Source organism: Scyliorhinus torazame, chromosome 6 (genome assembly GCF_047496885.1).
Source record: "Scyliorhinus torazame isolate Kashiwa2021f chromosome 6, sScyTor2.1, whole genome shotgun sequence".
Classification (NCBI taxonomy): domain Eukaryota; kingdom Metazoa; phylum Chordata; class Chondrichthyes; order Carcharhiniformes; family Scyliorhinidae; genus Scyliorhinus; species Scyliorhinus torazame.
In genome coordinates, this window is record NC_092712.1 from 285,475,858 (window position 1) to 285,493,381 (window position 17,524).

Genomic DNA, 17,524 nt, shown 5'->3' on the forward strand with positions numbered 1-17,524 from the left:
TAGACTGGATTTCCGTACATCTTGGGAAGCATACTGCACTGGACCGCTGTCCAATACTTGTTGCTCATCATCAAACCCCATGCCAGCATTACTGTATTCTGCCCAGGTGCACCTATCTGCACTCATTTCCAGTTCAATTGGGAATGGTGCTGTTATGCTTTTTGCTCTTTGACTCAGCAAATCTACTTGGACATGTGGGCTTTTCTTGAATACATAAATACCCATCCATTGAGCATTATTGTCGTGACACCAAGCATTGTGTACTAATTAGCATATATGAACAGACTGTAACATCATGTAAATCCTACTACGTATGAAAAATAACGCAATGGTTAGAAGTTGGTCAGTGCACCCTACATACACCATCCAAATCTCAAAGCCACCTAGAATTGTCTGTCCAAGCAAGTCAAATACACTGCCATCATTTTCAATGAATTGTTTGTGTACATTAGGTACGTTATAAGATTTATTCTGAGCTCTGCAGATATATACAGATTTGGTCCTAAAACAAGAGCATTATATTGACTGGGACAGGGTAATTTGACCCATGGAACTGCTTGACCATTGTGATAGGTGCTGTGTGAATGGCTAATTCTGCTTAACTTCCTATGTACCTAACTGGCTGCAGCCTTGCTCTCGGGTTGCCAACCCTCCAGGATTGTTAAAGATCCAGCTCCTGGGCACCAGCAAGTAACCTGGAAGAAAAGTAATTGGAGCTTTAAAAAAAATCTCTAGTTTTTATTTGCTTTGAACTCTTCATTACTCCTTTTAAAAATATTGAAGAAAAATGGGAAAAGCCTGTTTGACCCAGAGGGGCAGTCGACAGGAGATTATGTTTTAGAAACCTCCAGGAGTGCGTCCAACCAGTGTTGGCAACCCTACCTTGCTCGTATTCTTGCCTGCGATTTTTTTTGCATGTATCTCCTCTCTGACTGTATTGCTCCTTCATGTTAATGCATCTCCACGGTAACAGTTATTTTGCTTTCATTAATTGTGCAATAGATCTCACCACATCCTCAACTTGGCATGGTGGGCATCTTCCAGTAACACATTGCTGTATTTGTTGCACAGTTTGCAAGTCTAGCAAGCAAACACCTGGGATGACATGCAAGCACCTGCAGGACTTGGTTCTGAAGCCTGGCTTTTCTCTGCCATTGGTCAGACATTTTGTTAGATGCGTGAGCTGTGGCCCAGAAATAGCACTTTCATCTCTGAGTCGGAAGGTTGTTGGTTCAAGTCCCACCCCATTGATTCGAACATATAATCTAGGCTGACACTTCATTACTAAGTGTGTGCTACACTATTAAAAGTTCCATCGTTTCGATTAGATCTTAAACCAAGGCCTTGTCTACCCTCGCAAATGAATGTAAAAAATTGAAAGGCCTGGAATTTCTCCCTGGTAACCTGGTCAATATTTATCCCTCAGTTAATATCACTAAATTTAAGATTACCTGCTGTTATCACATTGCTGTTTGTGGGACCTTGCAAAAATGCCGCCAGCATCCGCGACATTACAATAATGACTATACTTCATCGGTTATGAATACATTTTGGATATTCTGAAGCTATGAAAGGCTCTATAGAAAAACAAACCTTTCTTGCTTTGTAAATGGACAATTGCATTCCACGGCTTCTCTAAATATTCATATAGTTGCTTATGTGGCTTAACAGCTGCTTGATAAAAGTAAACGGCTGAAGGCGCATTGCAATCGGGTTTTTTTCTAATGCTGTCAGTCGAATTGTGCTCTCAGGAAAACCCTATTTTAAAACTGGATTTCTCCATTTGACTGGTTTGAAATTTGGAAAGCATCTGGTATCAAGTGTCGCTCCCACATCACCTCCATTGCTGAAGCTGCCTTCAAGAGGCTTATTTTGTTTCTTCGTACACGGCAAACTTCCCTTCCCAACAACAGCCCATAACTCTGGTGTAAAGTCTAAGCACTTCCAAGACGAGAATTTTGCTGTTGTGTTGAAGGATGTTAAGTTAACATCTCTGATAATCTCAACCAGATATGAGGAAAAGTATATTTTTTTGTCTCAGCTCTAACCGCCAACCTTTCGCTGTCCAACTTAACCTTTTTTCATTGCTCTTTATTTTACCCTTAGCATCACACTAAGTTCCACTTATTTGAACTCTTTCTTTTGTTTCCTCCAAACTCCCTCAATGCCCTCCAGTGCATTCTTCCACCCATTCTTCACCATTTCATTGAAATCAGAACTCAGTGCGAGTTTCACAAATTCATCTCCTCTAGTACCACAATGATATATAAATCTTTACCTTCTTCAATCATTCCTCCCTTTTACAATCTTTATATTTGAAAAAAATCAAGCTGGATTTCAGTGAATCACCTCCTATTTAGTTTGCTTTGCAGTCAGTTTTATTCATGCCCACATCTTGGGCCTCAGTCTGGTATTCACAGTGAGAAAAATGATCAAGTAAATTAAATGCAAATACAAAGAATGATGTTATTTAAAAAAACGTGGGAGGAAGAAACCAGTAAATTAAAGACCTTTTAGTCTAACATCTGCTATGGGGCAGTTATTTGAATCTATAATTAGGGACAGAATGACTGAGCCCGTGGAGAATTTAAGCTGATTAGAGAGTATCAATATAGTTAAAAGCAATTCATGACTTACAAATCTAATTTTTTTTTGAGGAAGTAAGCAACATAGTCTTGTGGTGCAGTAATAGCATTCCCTACCTCAGGGCAAGAAGCTCTGGGTTCAAGTCCCACATCAGGATTTGATGCCCTTGGAAGGTGTATGGCAAAGCATGTTGAACATCAGCCTGTAAATCTTTCCGAGACATCCGATCACAGGCAGTAAGAGCGGCAGGGCCTCCTGGTCAACCGTACAACAGAAGACAGTGGGAAACCACTGCAGTACTTTGCCAAGTATAATCATTGACCAATCTGATGGAAGTCCATGGTCGCCATGGTACTTGAAGAGGAAGAGGAGGAACTGACAGGGCAATGTCTATACATGTAGATGGATTTCAGTGCAGCCTAAGTGAGGTTGGACCAAAAGAGGACAAGTCTGTGTGTGTTTTAAAGAATCTAAAGCTAGGGACAGTAAAGATTCAAATAGATTTAGGAGTCTATGTAAACAGATAACTAAAATGTAGGTACAAAAAAAAAATCAAAAAGGCCAATGGAATGTTAGCCTTTAAAACTAGAGGCCTGGACTGTAAAAGGGAGGGAGTTTTGCTATAGCTTCTGGGCAGTACAGGGCAGCACGGTAGCACAGTGGTTAGCACTGTTGCTTCACAGCGGCAGGTTCCCAGGTTCGAATACCCGCTTGGGTCACTGTCAGTGTGGAGTCTGCATGTTCTCCCCATGTCTGCGTGGGTTTCCTCCGGGTGCTCCGATTTCCTCCCACAAGTCCCGAAAGACGTGCTGTTAGGTGAATTGGACATTCCGAATTCTCCCTCAGTGTAATGGAACAGGCGCCGGAATGTGGCGACTAGGGGATTTTCACAGTAACTTCATTGCAGTGTTAATGTAAGCTTACTTGTAACAATAAAGATTATTAAACTTAAACTAGAACTTAAATTGAAACAAGGCCACAGTGGAGGACATTGTACAGTTCTGGGTAATCCTTGGAAGGAGTGTAATGGCGATTCACCAGAACACTATGAAGTATCTAAGGGTTCGATTTTGAGGAGAGATTGCATGAACAAGGTTTGCCTTCCTTGGAATATCGAACATTAAGGAGTGATTTGTTTGCGATTTGAGGATTTGGAAAGGATCTGATAGGGTAGATAGAAACCTTTTCTGTTGGTGAGGCAGTCTGGAGCAAGGGCACATATCCTTACATTCATAACCAGGCCATTCAGGAGAGGCATTAGGAACTGTCTTCCAAAAAAACAGTGGATGGTATTTGAAGAACAATTTGAAATCTGAGATAGATTTTTTTTTGCCACTATGGAGATTAAGGGATGTTAAACAAGGCAGGAAGGTGGAGTTAGGATGCAGAGCAGCACCATCTCATTAAATGGTCCATAAAGCTCAAGGGGCTGAATAGCCTACCCCTGTTCTTCTGTTATCCATTAATTCATCATCATTTACACATTTCCTCAGCTAATGTGTATTTATCGTCAGTGCTGCTATTCCTCCCCTCATTATAGTCCAAGCCACTTCATTTGTATATGTGTTCTGAGTTGCAAGGTCTTAACAAAGTAACAGCTGAATCATATTCTGGAGTGGTTTCATTGATAAGTTTAGAACGATGAAAAGAGCTCATTGATATGATATAGAACAGCATCATAAAAGCAGTATCACATGAATTCTGGCTTGTACATGGTAAGGTACATAATGCCCATGTTCACCAGCTCACTGACTACAGCTGAGAACCAAACCAGAGACAAGAGATAACATAGATCTCACTTTTTCAGGATGTTTATGTATCATTTAGTAAAGGTTGTGTGTTGTTTGTGCTGAGCAAATGGACAGTTCAGAATAATCCAGTGTTACTTTAACATATTTCCACAGGGAGTTTGGTTGGCGGGATCCTGAGCTGCCAGAGGTCATCCAGATGTTGCAGCATCAGTTTCCTTCAGTGCAGTCCAATGCAGCAGCCTACCTACAGCACCTGTGCTTTGGAGACAATAAGATCAAAGCGGAGGTGAGTACACTGTGGAACTGCACATTGCTGTACAGCTTAAATGAATAGTCTCCCACTTAGAAATAGCAGTGTTCAACCTGCCGGCAGTCAGCTGTGCTTAGCAATTATTACCCATTAGACGATTAGCTTAACGCTTTTCCATCACAAATGGTGGAACTGAAACCCACTTATGAAGTCCGCCCATCTGCCAACAATAGTTACAGTCAGTCTCTAATCAGCATCAAAAGTAATTATTATTTATTTTGGAATCAACGTAAGGTGGTATTTGTTAATTATGCCTTCAAATGCTATTCACTCAGTTTCCCACCGGCTGAGGAGATGACGAAGCAACAAAGAAAAATGAAAATATACAGAGTGTTTGATGCCAGGTTTACAATCTATTGTGGGAAACAGTTGCCATTGGGGGCAGCACTGGAATGTGGTGTGCCTGCTGATGGGTGTTTATGCTATTGTGGGGATTTCAGAGTCCCATCAACAACGTTGAAATATTTAACAACCTGCGGGCTATGTTCAACATGCTCAGTTTCCCACAAGTTACATTAGAGTCATGGCTGTCAACTCCTCCCATTTTTCAGGAAGGATCCGAAAAACAACGTGAAAACTCCCACGAATGATAACCCCTTGACAAACAGTGGCATGAAAATTGTCACCAGCAGTGGACTTGCTAGCTTTGGAGCTCGCTAGGTCAGGCATGGCTCAGGGGTAGCATTCCTGTCTCTGAGTCAGAGGTTCAAGTCCTATTCCAGGGATGTATGCCCATGTGGCATGCTGACGCATCAATGGAGTACTGTCAAAGTTGCTGTCTTTCAGGTGAAACCCCATTTGCCCTTGCAGGTGGATTCCATGGCACCAGTGAAGAAGAGCGAGACATTCTCCTTGGTGTGCTGGCTATTTTTTACCCTCTAACCAACATCACTAAAATGGATTGTCTGTTTGTGGGACTGTCCTGTGCATCAATTGGCTAACTTGCCTTCTAGATTACAACAGTAGCTATACTGCAAAAGTACTTTGATGGCTGTAAAACAATTTGGCATGCCCTGATGTCTAAATAAATGCAAGGTTTCTTGGACTTTCATATCCCTTTACGTACTGTGCAGCATTATGTCTCAAGTAATTTTGGAGAGAGATTGTCCAATGCAGTTTGCAATTGGATACAAGGAGTGTCTGAAACATTTGCAGTTTAATATCTTATGTTTTAAAATGTGAAAATTTTTAAAGCGGGATCAACCCAGGATTTATAAAAGCTAGACCCTAACCCAAATTACATGCAGTACCATTTGGTTTTTAAGCTGACCGTCCACATTTAAACCTAAGGAACAGCTTGTCGGCATTTTACAAGACAAATCGTCTCCTTGATTTCTATTGGGATTGGATATTATTCGTATCGAACGATCAGATTAGCTGAATGTGAGAAGGTATCAACTAGACACTCCTCAACTGTCAGTTGCACACAAACTTTTTTCAGGGGAGCTCACCATTCCTGATCTGTGCAAATTACAGATATGTTCAGACAACAAGATCAACATACTGCTTCTGCAGTATACCCTGATGTGAAGAGACACCAAGGGCATGATTTTATGGCCAAGCAGCTTGCCGTGGCACAGTATGGCCGATAAAAGCTGGGCGACGCTGCTCCCGGGGTCTACCTGGCTTGCAACGCCTCGCGAGATCTAACGTGATCTCATAAGACGTTATGATATAAATACCACCCATTGTGGGCAGAGGCAGGATCACATTTTAGCAAATCTTCATATTATCATAGATTATCATAGATTATCATAGAATTTACAGTGCAGAAGGAGGCCATTCGGCCCATCGAGTCCGCACCGGCTCTTGGAAAGAGCACCCTACCCAAGGTCCACACCTCCACCCTATCCCCATAACCCAGTAACCCCACCCAACACTTAAGGGCAATTTTGGACACTAAAGGCAATTTAGCGTGGCCAATCCACCTAACCTGCACATCTTTGGACTGTGGGAGGAAACCGGAGCACCTGGAGGAAACCCACGCACACACGGGGAGGATGTGCAGACTCCGCACAGACAGTGACCCAAGCCAGTATCGAACCTGGGACCCTGGAGCTGTGAAGCAATTGTGCTATCCACAATGCTACCGTGCTGCATATTACAATGAGAAAGGGGCTGGTTTAGCACACTGGGCTAAATCGCTGGCTTTTAAAACCGACCAAGGAAGGCCAGCAGCACGGTTCAATTCCTGTACCAGCCACCCAGAACAGGCGCCGGAATGTGGCGACTAGGGACTTTTCACAGTAACTTCATTGAAGCCTACTTGTGACAATAAGTGATTTTCATTTCATTTTTCATTTCATTTCATTTTCAGATAGCTGGTCTCACTGTATTGTGTAGATTCCCAAGTTACCCCAGGTGCATGCCCTTTGGGCAGGGTGGCACCATTCAAAGACACGTCAAGTTTCACATATACATTGGCAATACCCCATGGTCTTTTCTCAGAAGCCTGCTCCCCATGGCCCGCTCCCCAAGGCCCATCTCCTCATGGCCCATATCCCGTAGCCGTCTCCAATCATGATCCTCTCCATTCATGGCCCTCTTTCCCCATGGCCCTTGCACCCCCAAGGACCTCTCCCTAGGCATTCTCCCCATGGCCCACTTCCCAAGGTCTTCTATGCGTGAATCTTCTCCCACCTTGGCCCTGTCGACTCCTGGCCCTTTCCCCCTTAGCCCTCTCCCCTCATGTCCCTCTCCCCTCTTTGCCCTCAGCCCCATTACCCTCTCCTCATGGCCTTCTCCCCATGGCCCGCTTCACATGGCAACTCCCCCCATGATTTGCATGTGGGGGAGGGGAGGATCTTCCGATGGACTTTGGGGGCACCTCGGTTATGCACCATGGGGTCCACCGCATCAGGGCCACGCTTGGGATAACTTACACCAAACCCCGTCTGGAGGATTCCTGCTGTGGGGCTTGGTGCATAATGCGATGGGGGGTTGGAGACTTGGGCTTCCAGCCCATTAATCAGATACAAATAGGTGCAAATTTGCACCCTCCCGCCAGCGCAGGGCGTGTAGCTCGCTGCCATCGTCGGTAGGGAACCGTTTTTTGGCCGACACTCCATTTTTTGCCAGACCAGGAAACCTGCTACCGAATGGAGAATCCACCCCAATTTGTTAGTTTGTCGCCTTTCTTTGTTAACGTGGTTTCTCAAAATTTTTTTGGGCTCTTGGAGAAGGAGATCTTGTTGGATCAGATGTCTGCTGCCTTAAAATAAATCCTGTCGAAACGGCCATTTCTCTCAGCTTTTATGGAAGGAATTAGACATTCTGCTGTGACACAAAGAACAGCAAAGAAGATTCAATGATTATCAGATTTTGAAATAAGATACTGGATACAGACCTCAATACAACAGAAGGATTAAAAACAGGGAGAATGGGGATAGAAATATCTTTATCAGACTTGAAGATTACAGTGGAAGGCAAAATTGGAATAATAATAATCAGAAAATGAATTCCAAGGGTGCGCCTGAGGAGCAGTCAATAGGTGCTTCAGCTGTGACGTAATGAATCATTATGTAGTGAACTGCTCAAAGCAAAGAGGCAGAGTTCTTGAAATGAGAAATGGCAAATAGAATTCTGAGGAAGAGGCTGAAGACAATAATGAATTTTTAAAATTAGACTGGTCATAAGGCTTAGCCATTTGATGAATGTGTTAGATGCAGATTCCTTTAACTATGCTTGCTCCAAATCAATGTGTGGGACAGATTGGTTAGAATGTTGACTTGATTCACTAAGTAGTGAGGATCGATGCATGGTTAAGGAATAAGAAAGTATTAATTGCTTTAGGTTTTATGATGACAACACGTTGAGGTCACAAAAGAGACTTGTAATTCCATGTAAAATACTGGAGTTCAACCATTTTATAAGTTTGATGCAGTGTCTCGTGAGGTACCTATACTGTTTGAGTTGAAAATAGCACAAATGAAAATTGACATAGAGCACGATAAGGCAATTATTTTTGGAAGTCAGTTGATCTGCAGTTTACCCAATCAGGACATTATCCTATCCCCTTAGCAAACTCTGACATTTCTCATCAGAGTGTTTGACAAATATTGAAGGCATTGGCTGATAAGAATGAGAGAGTTGATAGAAAAATTGTCTAAAAGTTATATAGACAATTTCCTCATCCTACTCGTCAAAGGTTAAACCACCTGCTAAAAGAAGCAGGTTTAACTGATGAAGTGTCTACAAGGTGAATAGAAGAGATTAGTGAAGATTGCGAAATCTGTAAAAGAACTTCAGTTACGTAGGTAGATTGGAGATCTTGAGACTGGAGAAGAGGTGTTTGAGAGGAGAGGGAGATGTTGTGCCTAAACCACAGTGTGTTTTAACCCGTACACGGTGGACAAATGACTACAAGTCTGTTTCATACAATGATTCAATATTTATTCACTATCACACAATTGTTTCTGTTAATCAATCACACGCACACACTTAAGTCAAACTACAAAGCTAGTACGCACAAGACCTTAACTTAACTTCAGAGTGACTAGCAAGTACCAGACAGATATTGACTTTTATCTGTATCCAAAATCTTATAGTCCTCAATGTTCAGTCCTTGGTCTGGTCTGTTCCTGGCTCTGGTCTTCCTTCCGTTGGTCGGGTGATGGTCTTTCTCTTCGGCCGGTGAATGGTCACTGTTGTTGATTGCTGCTGCAGAGAGAGATTCTAAGGTGGTGCAGCACCTTTTAACGTGCTTGGATTTCGCGCCCTTTGGTGGGTGGTCTCTGGGTCATTTGTCAATCAATTGATAAGGGCTCGATCAGCCTGATCGATCAAGTCCAATCAGGGGCTGCCACATCAATTTTTGGGTGGGCACTCAGTGGCCATGCCTGCAAGTGTTGGGGGCAGGTAGGCCCTTCCAAATAAGGAGTTTAGGTGCCGCTGTGTCTGGTAAACAAGTGTGATTGACAGGACAGTTCTATTGTTCCCAGGATGGCCTGGTGATGGCCTTTTTCCTGTGTACTGTAGAGTCTGAGCTGCAGCTTATTTCTTAAGTGTTTATTTGAACTGCAGCCTGCTTGTCCCTGAACTTGACCACTTTTCCCAGCGTCCTTTGCCAGACTCCATTTTGGGTGGCACAGTGATGTCCAAAATCATGACGGGTCTGGAGAGAGTAAATAGGGTTCCCCCATTGGTGGAAGGATCAAAAACAAGCGGACAGAGGTAATTGGCAAAAGATGCAATGGAGACGTGAGGAAAAACCTTTTCACACAGTAAGTGATTGGGATTTGCACTGCCTGAGACATGGAAAGGTTCAATCAAGGCACTCAGGAAGGAATTAGATAGTGACCTAAAAAGGAAGAATGTGCAGGGCTACAGGGAGAAGGTGGTGGAGTGGCACTGGCTAAATTGCTCCGATAGAGAGGTGGCGCAGACACAACAGGCTGAATAGTTTCCTTCTGTGCGATAACAATTCTGTGATTCTGTGGTATAAAGTCCCAAGCTCCTCCGAGCTTCAATAGGGTCCATTTCCCTGCCCCATCATGCAGAACAAGGCAGCAGCGCAGGTTCAATTCCCGTACCAGTCTCCCCGAACAGGCGCTGGAATGTGGCGACTAGGGACTTTTCACAGTAACTTCATTGAATCCTACTTGTGACAAGGAATGATTATTATTATTATTATCAGTGTGAATCTTCCAGTGTACTTTTAAAAAATAATTCCTTTCATTCTATCTTCTGAGCATAATCAAATGGACCTCTTCCTGTAGCAAGGCTTTTACTGGCAATTCCTTGATATTTAAATCTGCACAGCCTCATCTCTTCAAACTGGGAATCCATCCTGATCAGCATTCTGCTTGGTAGTTAACACAAAAAACACAATTTTTCTCAGCTTGACCTCACAGCACCTATCTTAGTCTTCTCCTCTAAACATCTACCTCTAACTGCCCAAGAGTCTGTGCTCAGCAAGACCAGCTGCCTCCTACTCTGTGACCAGGTGTTAAAGTGTGCACCATATTTTCAATAAACGTTAACCTGGGACTTTATCCGCATGGCAACCAGGTCACTTAGGCTTGCCTCCAGATTGCTCCATTTTACCTTGAATTAAAGGAGGCATTTTAAAACATAATTGTCCTCTAAAGTCCAGCAGTCATAACTTTATAAGAGTTTCTATGAGCACCCTGGTTTCCCAAACACTGGCTCATGTGGAGACCATTGATCAGGGATTCTATTTATAAAATATTTTAAATACAAATCTGTACAATGGGCATACCGAATAGATTATATGTTTTGAATGTTATGCAGATGTTTGTGATTTATGTGATAATATACACCCCAAAAAATGTGTGTGAAAAAGAGTTGGGGGATGTCTTTGCTGACTTGAAACAAATGCTGGAAAGATAGGAGATCTCTAAAATTAAATGGGTGCATGCAAGGGATTAATTATCTATTTGATTTATAAAAAGAAACGTCTCTCTTTAAAAATATATTCTGAGTCCTAGAGGAGAAGTGTTTTCCAATGCTAAGCTTTGTACAGAATATAAAGGTCTTTGATATAATTTGCTTTGAAATTTTGGTAGTAAATATAAGCTCACTTTTTTATTTAAAATGCGAGAATGGAATCTGTCAATTATGTTCAATTGTAATTATGCGAGGCACTAACTGCAGATTCACATATGTTTGTATAAATATGGAAAGACTGAAACTGTGTTTGAGGATGGAGATGGATATTTGTAAGATGTATCTCTACAACTAAAAGCCTACAACAGTGTGCGAAGATTAGCGCCACTTCTATTCCTCACCACCAGGCTTTTGAATTATTACACTGGATCTCCCTAACTCGCTCCTCTCAACGACACTTCCCCCATTCCTTTGTAGTGGCAAAATCAATTAACTGCTACAGGTGGCATAATATTCTATGTCAGGGCACGGCAGACTATCAGTTTGTGCCCTCAATGCCTCAGTCTGAAGCCGAACTAAACTTGAGATGGAGGTTAAGATATATTTGCAAATAGCTGTTGGAATATGGAAGTGAAGGTCCAAGGTATGGCATTTGAGACCAATGTTATAGCATGGCTCTGATCTGTTGGAGAAGTTTTTCATTTGGATATAATGAAGAGTGTTAGGGTCTCGGGAATAACCAATAATGTTCAAAAAAGAGACTTGTTTCCCAGTAAGCCACAGAAGTAGCCGAAGGACAGGATTTCAAGTTTTACGATTTTTAGTGAAACAAACAAATTAAAATTAAAGTAGATCAAACATGGCTTAGCAGGCAACTAACATACCAAACTAAAGAAAAGATACTTATGCATTAACTAGTTAACTCAATTGAAATATACTATGCAAAACACAATTATTTTGCACTTTGGCAGCTGGGTAACAAAACAAGATTATTATCTGAAATAATTCCAGCAGGCCCACTTCTGCCTGTCATAGCAGGTCAAATCTTCTGGTGTCCTTCGAAAATTGTTCTACTCGGTTTGAGTGTTCCTGAATTTCCACCAGGAAATTCCACCTCAGTGACTCTGTGTCCCTTAAATGTTGAAAGCCCTGCTAGTCATAATAATAATAATCTTGATTGTCACAGTAGGTTTACGCTAAAACTGCAATGAAGTTACTGGGAAAAGCCCCAAGTCGCCACATTCCGGCGCCTGTTCGGGTGCACAGAGGGAGAATTCGGAATGTCCAATTCACCTAACAGCATATCTTTCAGGACTTGCGGGAGGCAACCGGAGCACCCGGAGGAAACCCGTGCAGACATAGGAAGAACGTACATACAGTGACCCAAGCCGGGAATCGAACCTGGGGACCTGGCGCTGTGAAGCAACAGTGTTAACCACTGTGCTACCGTGCCACCTGTATTATTCCTTGTGTCTGAATAATGCTCGTAGACTTACAGTTGATGTAGATGCTTTATTTGTATGAGTTTGTTCTCTCCTCAGCGCTTATACTATGTTACATCTGAGCTGCCTGTCTGTGTCCTGCTCACCAGCTGCCGTTCCTGTGAAGAGTGCCCCTTGACTTCCTGTTTGTGTATTATATACATCTCTGGTGCTCCCTCTAGTGGTTACTTAGTTGTAGTGTATTTACATTAACCCCTTGTGTATATACAGTGATGCATATCACTACACCGTCCAGCCCTGTTCCCTTTTTTTTGAACAAAATCACAAAACTTTCTGAAGAATTCTGCTTAGTAGTTAACACAGTAACAGTTCACTCTGCTCATCACAGCACTAGCTGCTGCTTCTTCCTGACAGTCGTAATTCCTTTGTTTCTGCCCCAGTGTCTGCCACTGTGTCCAAAAAACTGCTGTCTCTCTTTCCGTGAATGCTTTCACCTGAGTTTCAACGGGTTTTGGTTTGGGTGTTTTTCCCCATGACAACAGATCACATGGGCCTGTTTTTGGACAGAGTTAATATTACTAACCTAATTCAGAGAAATTCAAAGAAATATTCCATTTCAAATTAAATGAAAGGATACATTTTCAAACATAGCTATCTCGTAAAGTTCAACAAGAATAATATTGGTCTTGTCATTAATCCAGTCTTCTTTTCAACCTGTCAGCTTTTGCTAGGGCTTAAAGCTTTAACTATTGGCTCCATGTTAAAGATCCACAATCTTTAATTATCTAACTGCATTCTGGGGAATGGTAAACATAACTCCTTATATGGTTGTGATAACATGTCGATTTATCTTCCTGATGTTCATCACTAATACAGAACAGAAATCTATCTTCTGTGACTCCAATTTGTAGCAAACATGAAGGAGGTTGCTCTGATTTTGAAATGTTTCAACCACTGCCTTTCTTCATAAGATTTCTGAAGACACATTCCTTTTCATCACAAAATAGAAGGTCCTCGGCAGATGATGGAACCCAGGCATAATCTTGTTTCTTGTGGCTTCCCGAACTGTCACTTCCATCAGTTTCTCATTCAGCCTGTATAAATTTACGTACTACTACATAAAAAGCATAAAAGAAAATAAGGCCTTCTACCCAACTGGTCTGTGCTATGTTCCTGTGCTACATAGGCCTTCTCACACCCCTCTTCATCTAACCCTGTCACCAGTTACTTCGATTGATTTCTCCTTCACCGATTCATCTTCGATTCCCCTTAACTGCGTCTATCTGATTCACCTAAACTGCGTATTGTGGCAGTGACTTCAACATTCGTCCCATTCTTTGGGTACAAGAAGAAATTGATGTCTGTAATCATGCCTGGAATTGCAAACCTTCTTTGCGTTTTTTTCTCATTCTCCTCATTGAACGGAGCAGACTGCTGAATGATAAATTCAACCTGTTCCATTCCCCCTCTAACTCCAGATAACTATGAATGGCCATTGTATATAGCATCACTTGCTAGAACAGGAAATTTCATGCAATTCACAATCTGATGCTTATCATTTTCCATGTACAAAAGAACAGATTCGATAAGATGATTCAGCTTCGCCAATGTTCTCACTTGAATTTGGTCATTGTTGGTTGTTAGCAGCGACAGAAGGAATTCTGTTATTTTCTTTGTAAAGGCTGGAGTTAGAAATTTGAAGCAGCAAAGAATTTATTTTCAGTACTTCTCAGGCAAATGGGTTGGTGGGTTGGCCGTTTAAGATGCGAATCTGATTATGTAAATTGTTAAGCGCACTCTCCAGTCATGTCACGCACGCTTTATTCTTCCTCCTCGTGGCAGCTTTCAATGCATCGCACAGGGTTTGAATAATGCAACAAAAAAAAAATCGCACACAGATTTTGGTTGCACGAACAGAATTGGTGGAATTAACTTGGATTGCTCATTCTCTAGTTTGTCAGAGATTGTCAGGTGGGTTGACTGGCCATTGACTTTATTACTGCTGTCTTCACCCTGGGTTTCTTCGAGGACAACCAAGCTGAAACGTAAATCCTAAGCACTAAAATCAAGCAAAAATGTCTTCTTCATCGGGATGGGATTTGGGGGCCCCCTCTGATTTGTAAGCTTGTGTGTTGAAAAGAACATTTTTTTAAATGTCCCAAAATGCTTCACATAAGCATAATCAGACAAATATTGGGACGAAACCCAATTAGTCTTAAGACATTATAATATTTATGTAATTATAATAGTACTTATTATGACAGGTGACCAAAGGTTTAGTCAAAGCGTTATGTTTTAACAAGAGTCTTAAAGGAGAAGAGGGAAATAGAACATCAGAGAAATTTAGGGAGAAATTTCCAGAACTTCAGGTCATGACAGCTAAAGGTGTGGTTACCAATGGTGGTAAAAAGGAAGGGAGAGGATAAAAGGCCAGAGTTGGAGGACTACAGACTAACCGGTGGGGGGGGGGGGGGGTCGATAGGCTGGAGGAAGTTATAGAGATGAGGCGAGACTACCATATGTTACTGTACAGAGGAAAAAGAGCATAGAATTGAAGACAGACATCAGTAGAGGTCTTGTGTGAAGTATGTGTTCTGTACCTAGGATTGACAATATCAGCGCCACATGGAAATATGCTTGGATTCCTGGTTGGAATGTTGATAACACCTCATTAAAGACTTCCTTGGTAAACCCATGAACTAGACAAAGCAGGAGACTAGAAATAGCTTCCTGATTTTCAGTAGTCCCACCCTTTGATTTGATTATTTCCATTAGCACAGGGCTAAATCGCTGACTTTGAAAGCAGACCAAGGCAGGCCAGCAGCACGGGTTCAATTCCCGTAACAGCCTCCCCGAACAGGCGCCGGAATGTGGCGACTAGGGGCTTTTCACAGTTACTTCATTTGAAGCCTTCTTGTGACAATAAGCGATTTTCATTTCATTTCAAAGGCTGGATGAGGAGCTTATTTCAATCATTGGTTTTCATGGTCTTTCTTTTTTTTAAATAAATTTAGAATACCCAATTATTTTTTTCCAATTAAGGGAACAATTTAGCGTGGTCAAGTCACTTACCCTACACATCTTTGTGTTGTGGGGGTGAAAGCCAGGTAGGCACGGGGAGAATGTGCAAACTCCACACAGACAGTGATCCGGGGCCGAACCCGAGTCCTCAGCGAAGTAGGAAGCAGAGCTAACCACTGCGCCACCATGCCGCCCTGGTTCATGGTTTCTCAATCATCTGGATAATTGTGAGATGTTGCAGTTGGGCAGGACAAACAAGGCAAGGGGAATACATGATAAATGACAGGACCCTGGGAACTATCAAGGATCAGAGGAACATTGGTGTGCATGTACACCAGTCGCTTAAGATGGCAGGGCAGGTGGATATAGTGGTTAATAAGACATATGGTATACTTGTCTTTATACAAGACAAAAGAACAGGGAAGTTATGCTTAAACTGCATAAAGCGTTGATTAGGCCACAGCTAGACTATTATGTGCAGTTCTGGAATCCACATTATAGTTAGGTTGTGATAGCTCTGGAAAGGGCGCAGAGGGGATTTAACACCATATTGCCTGGGCTGGAGAGTTTTAGCTATGAAGAAAGATTGGATAGCCTTGGGTTGTTTTCTTAAGAGCAGAGGAGACTGAAGGGGGACATGATTGAGATGTATAAAATTATGAGGGGCATAGATAGACAGGAAGAAACGTTTCCACTTGGTGGAGGGATCAATGACCAGGGACATAGATTTAAGCTAAGGGCAGGAGATTTATATGGGGTGTGAGAAAAACCTTTCCACCTTGAGGGTGATGGGTGTGTGAAACTCACCACTTGAAAAGGTGGTGGAGGCAGAGACCCTCAAACATTTAAGAAGTATTTAGATGTGCACTTGTGATGCCAAGACATAGAAGACTATAGGCCAAGTGCTGGAAACTGGGATTAGAATAGTTCGGTGGTTGTTTTTGACCAGAGCAGACACGATGAGCTGAACAGCCATTTCTGAGCACAGGACCTCTATGAGTCTATGACTCTATGGTTGGCCGAACATTTTCAATCTTGTTCTTAACCATCAATATCCTGGGGCGGGATTCTCCATCTGTGGGATTCTCTGCTTTGTCGGCAGTGCACTCGTGGATTTCCCAACAGCGTGGTGGTGCCCACAATGGGAAATGCCATTGCCGCCTGGCGGGACGGAGGATCCCGCTGCTGGTGGGGGCACGCCGGACCAGAAAACGGGTGCGGTGGGACGGAGAATCCTGCCCCTGGCCTTTAAGTAAGAAGAGTGTTGGACATTGGCAACCTCTTGCAATTACGAAGATAACTGTAAGAGCACATCAGTGACATAAATGAATTAGTGCGCTACAATTGTTGGAAGGGTTCCAAACTTCACTACCATTGAAAGGCACATCCCTAATCTTCGTAAACAGATTATATTTTAATAATTGTAATTTATTGTGTTTATATATTCAGATTGCAAAATGTCCAACTCCTTATTTCATTGTTTTGTAAGTATTTGTACGATTGCTCCAACTCCTTAGCTTCCTTGCAAACCAGCAGCTTATTATTTCATCAAGTGTAGTTTTTTTTTGGAGGGGCGATGTCAATCTTTTTCTGATCGTTATTGAATTCTTATTTCTTCTGCTCAGCAGCCAGCATTTTGAGCAAGGTGCTCTTGCAGAGACAACGCTTTTGTGATAAGAATGTGCCTTCAGAACAAGAGCTCTCCTCTTTCTCCTCAAGGATCTTCACTGCATTTGATGCCGCTTTTAAATTTATTTATGATGGTGTTGTAGATTTATTTCCAAATCCAGGACTGTTTCTTCCTTATCAGTCAAACGGTCTGAGCACACGTCTCAATCCTTTACAGACCATGGGCTGGGTTCTCCACTTTACGATGCCGTAAACTTGAATCGGGATCGGGCAGAGAATCGCATGTAATGCAAAAATCGACGTTTGCGCCAGTGCTGATTCCTGCACCCTGCTCCGCTCCCTGGTGGTGAAATCGAGGTTTGCACCACGTGCCAGTGGCACCAATGCAAAATCAGCATTTAAACCTACCTAGCGGGTTGGACACAGTATGCTCTGCC

General features: G+C 42.4%; 1 protein-coding gene across 7 annotated transcripts in view; it reads left to right on the top strand.

Moving 5' to 3' along the window:
- LOC140425471 (catenin delta-2-like) overlaps positions 1 to 17,524 on the top strand; it is a 1,686,689-nt gene that overhangs the window by 1,372,313 nt on the left and 296,852 nt on the right. For all 7 annotated transcript variants that reach the window (XM_072509780.1, XM_072509779.1, XM_072509782.1 and 4 more), the window contains one exon: positions 4,491 to 4,623. In XM_072509780.1, coding sequence (XP_072365881.1) covers positions 4,491 to 4,623 — 133 coding nt within the window. The remainder of the gene's footprint in view (positions 1 to 4,490; positions 4,624 to 17,524) is intronic.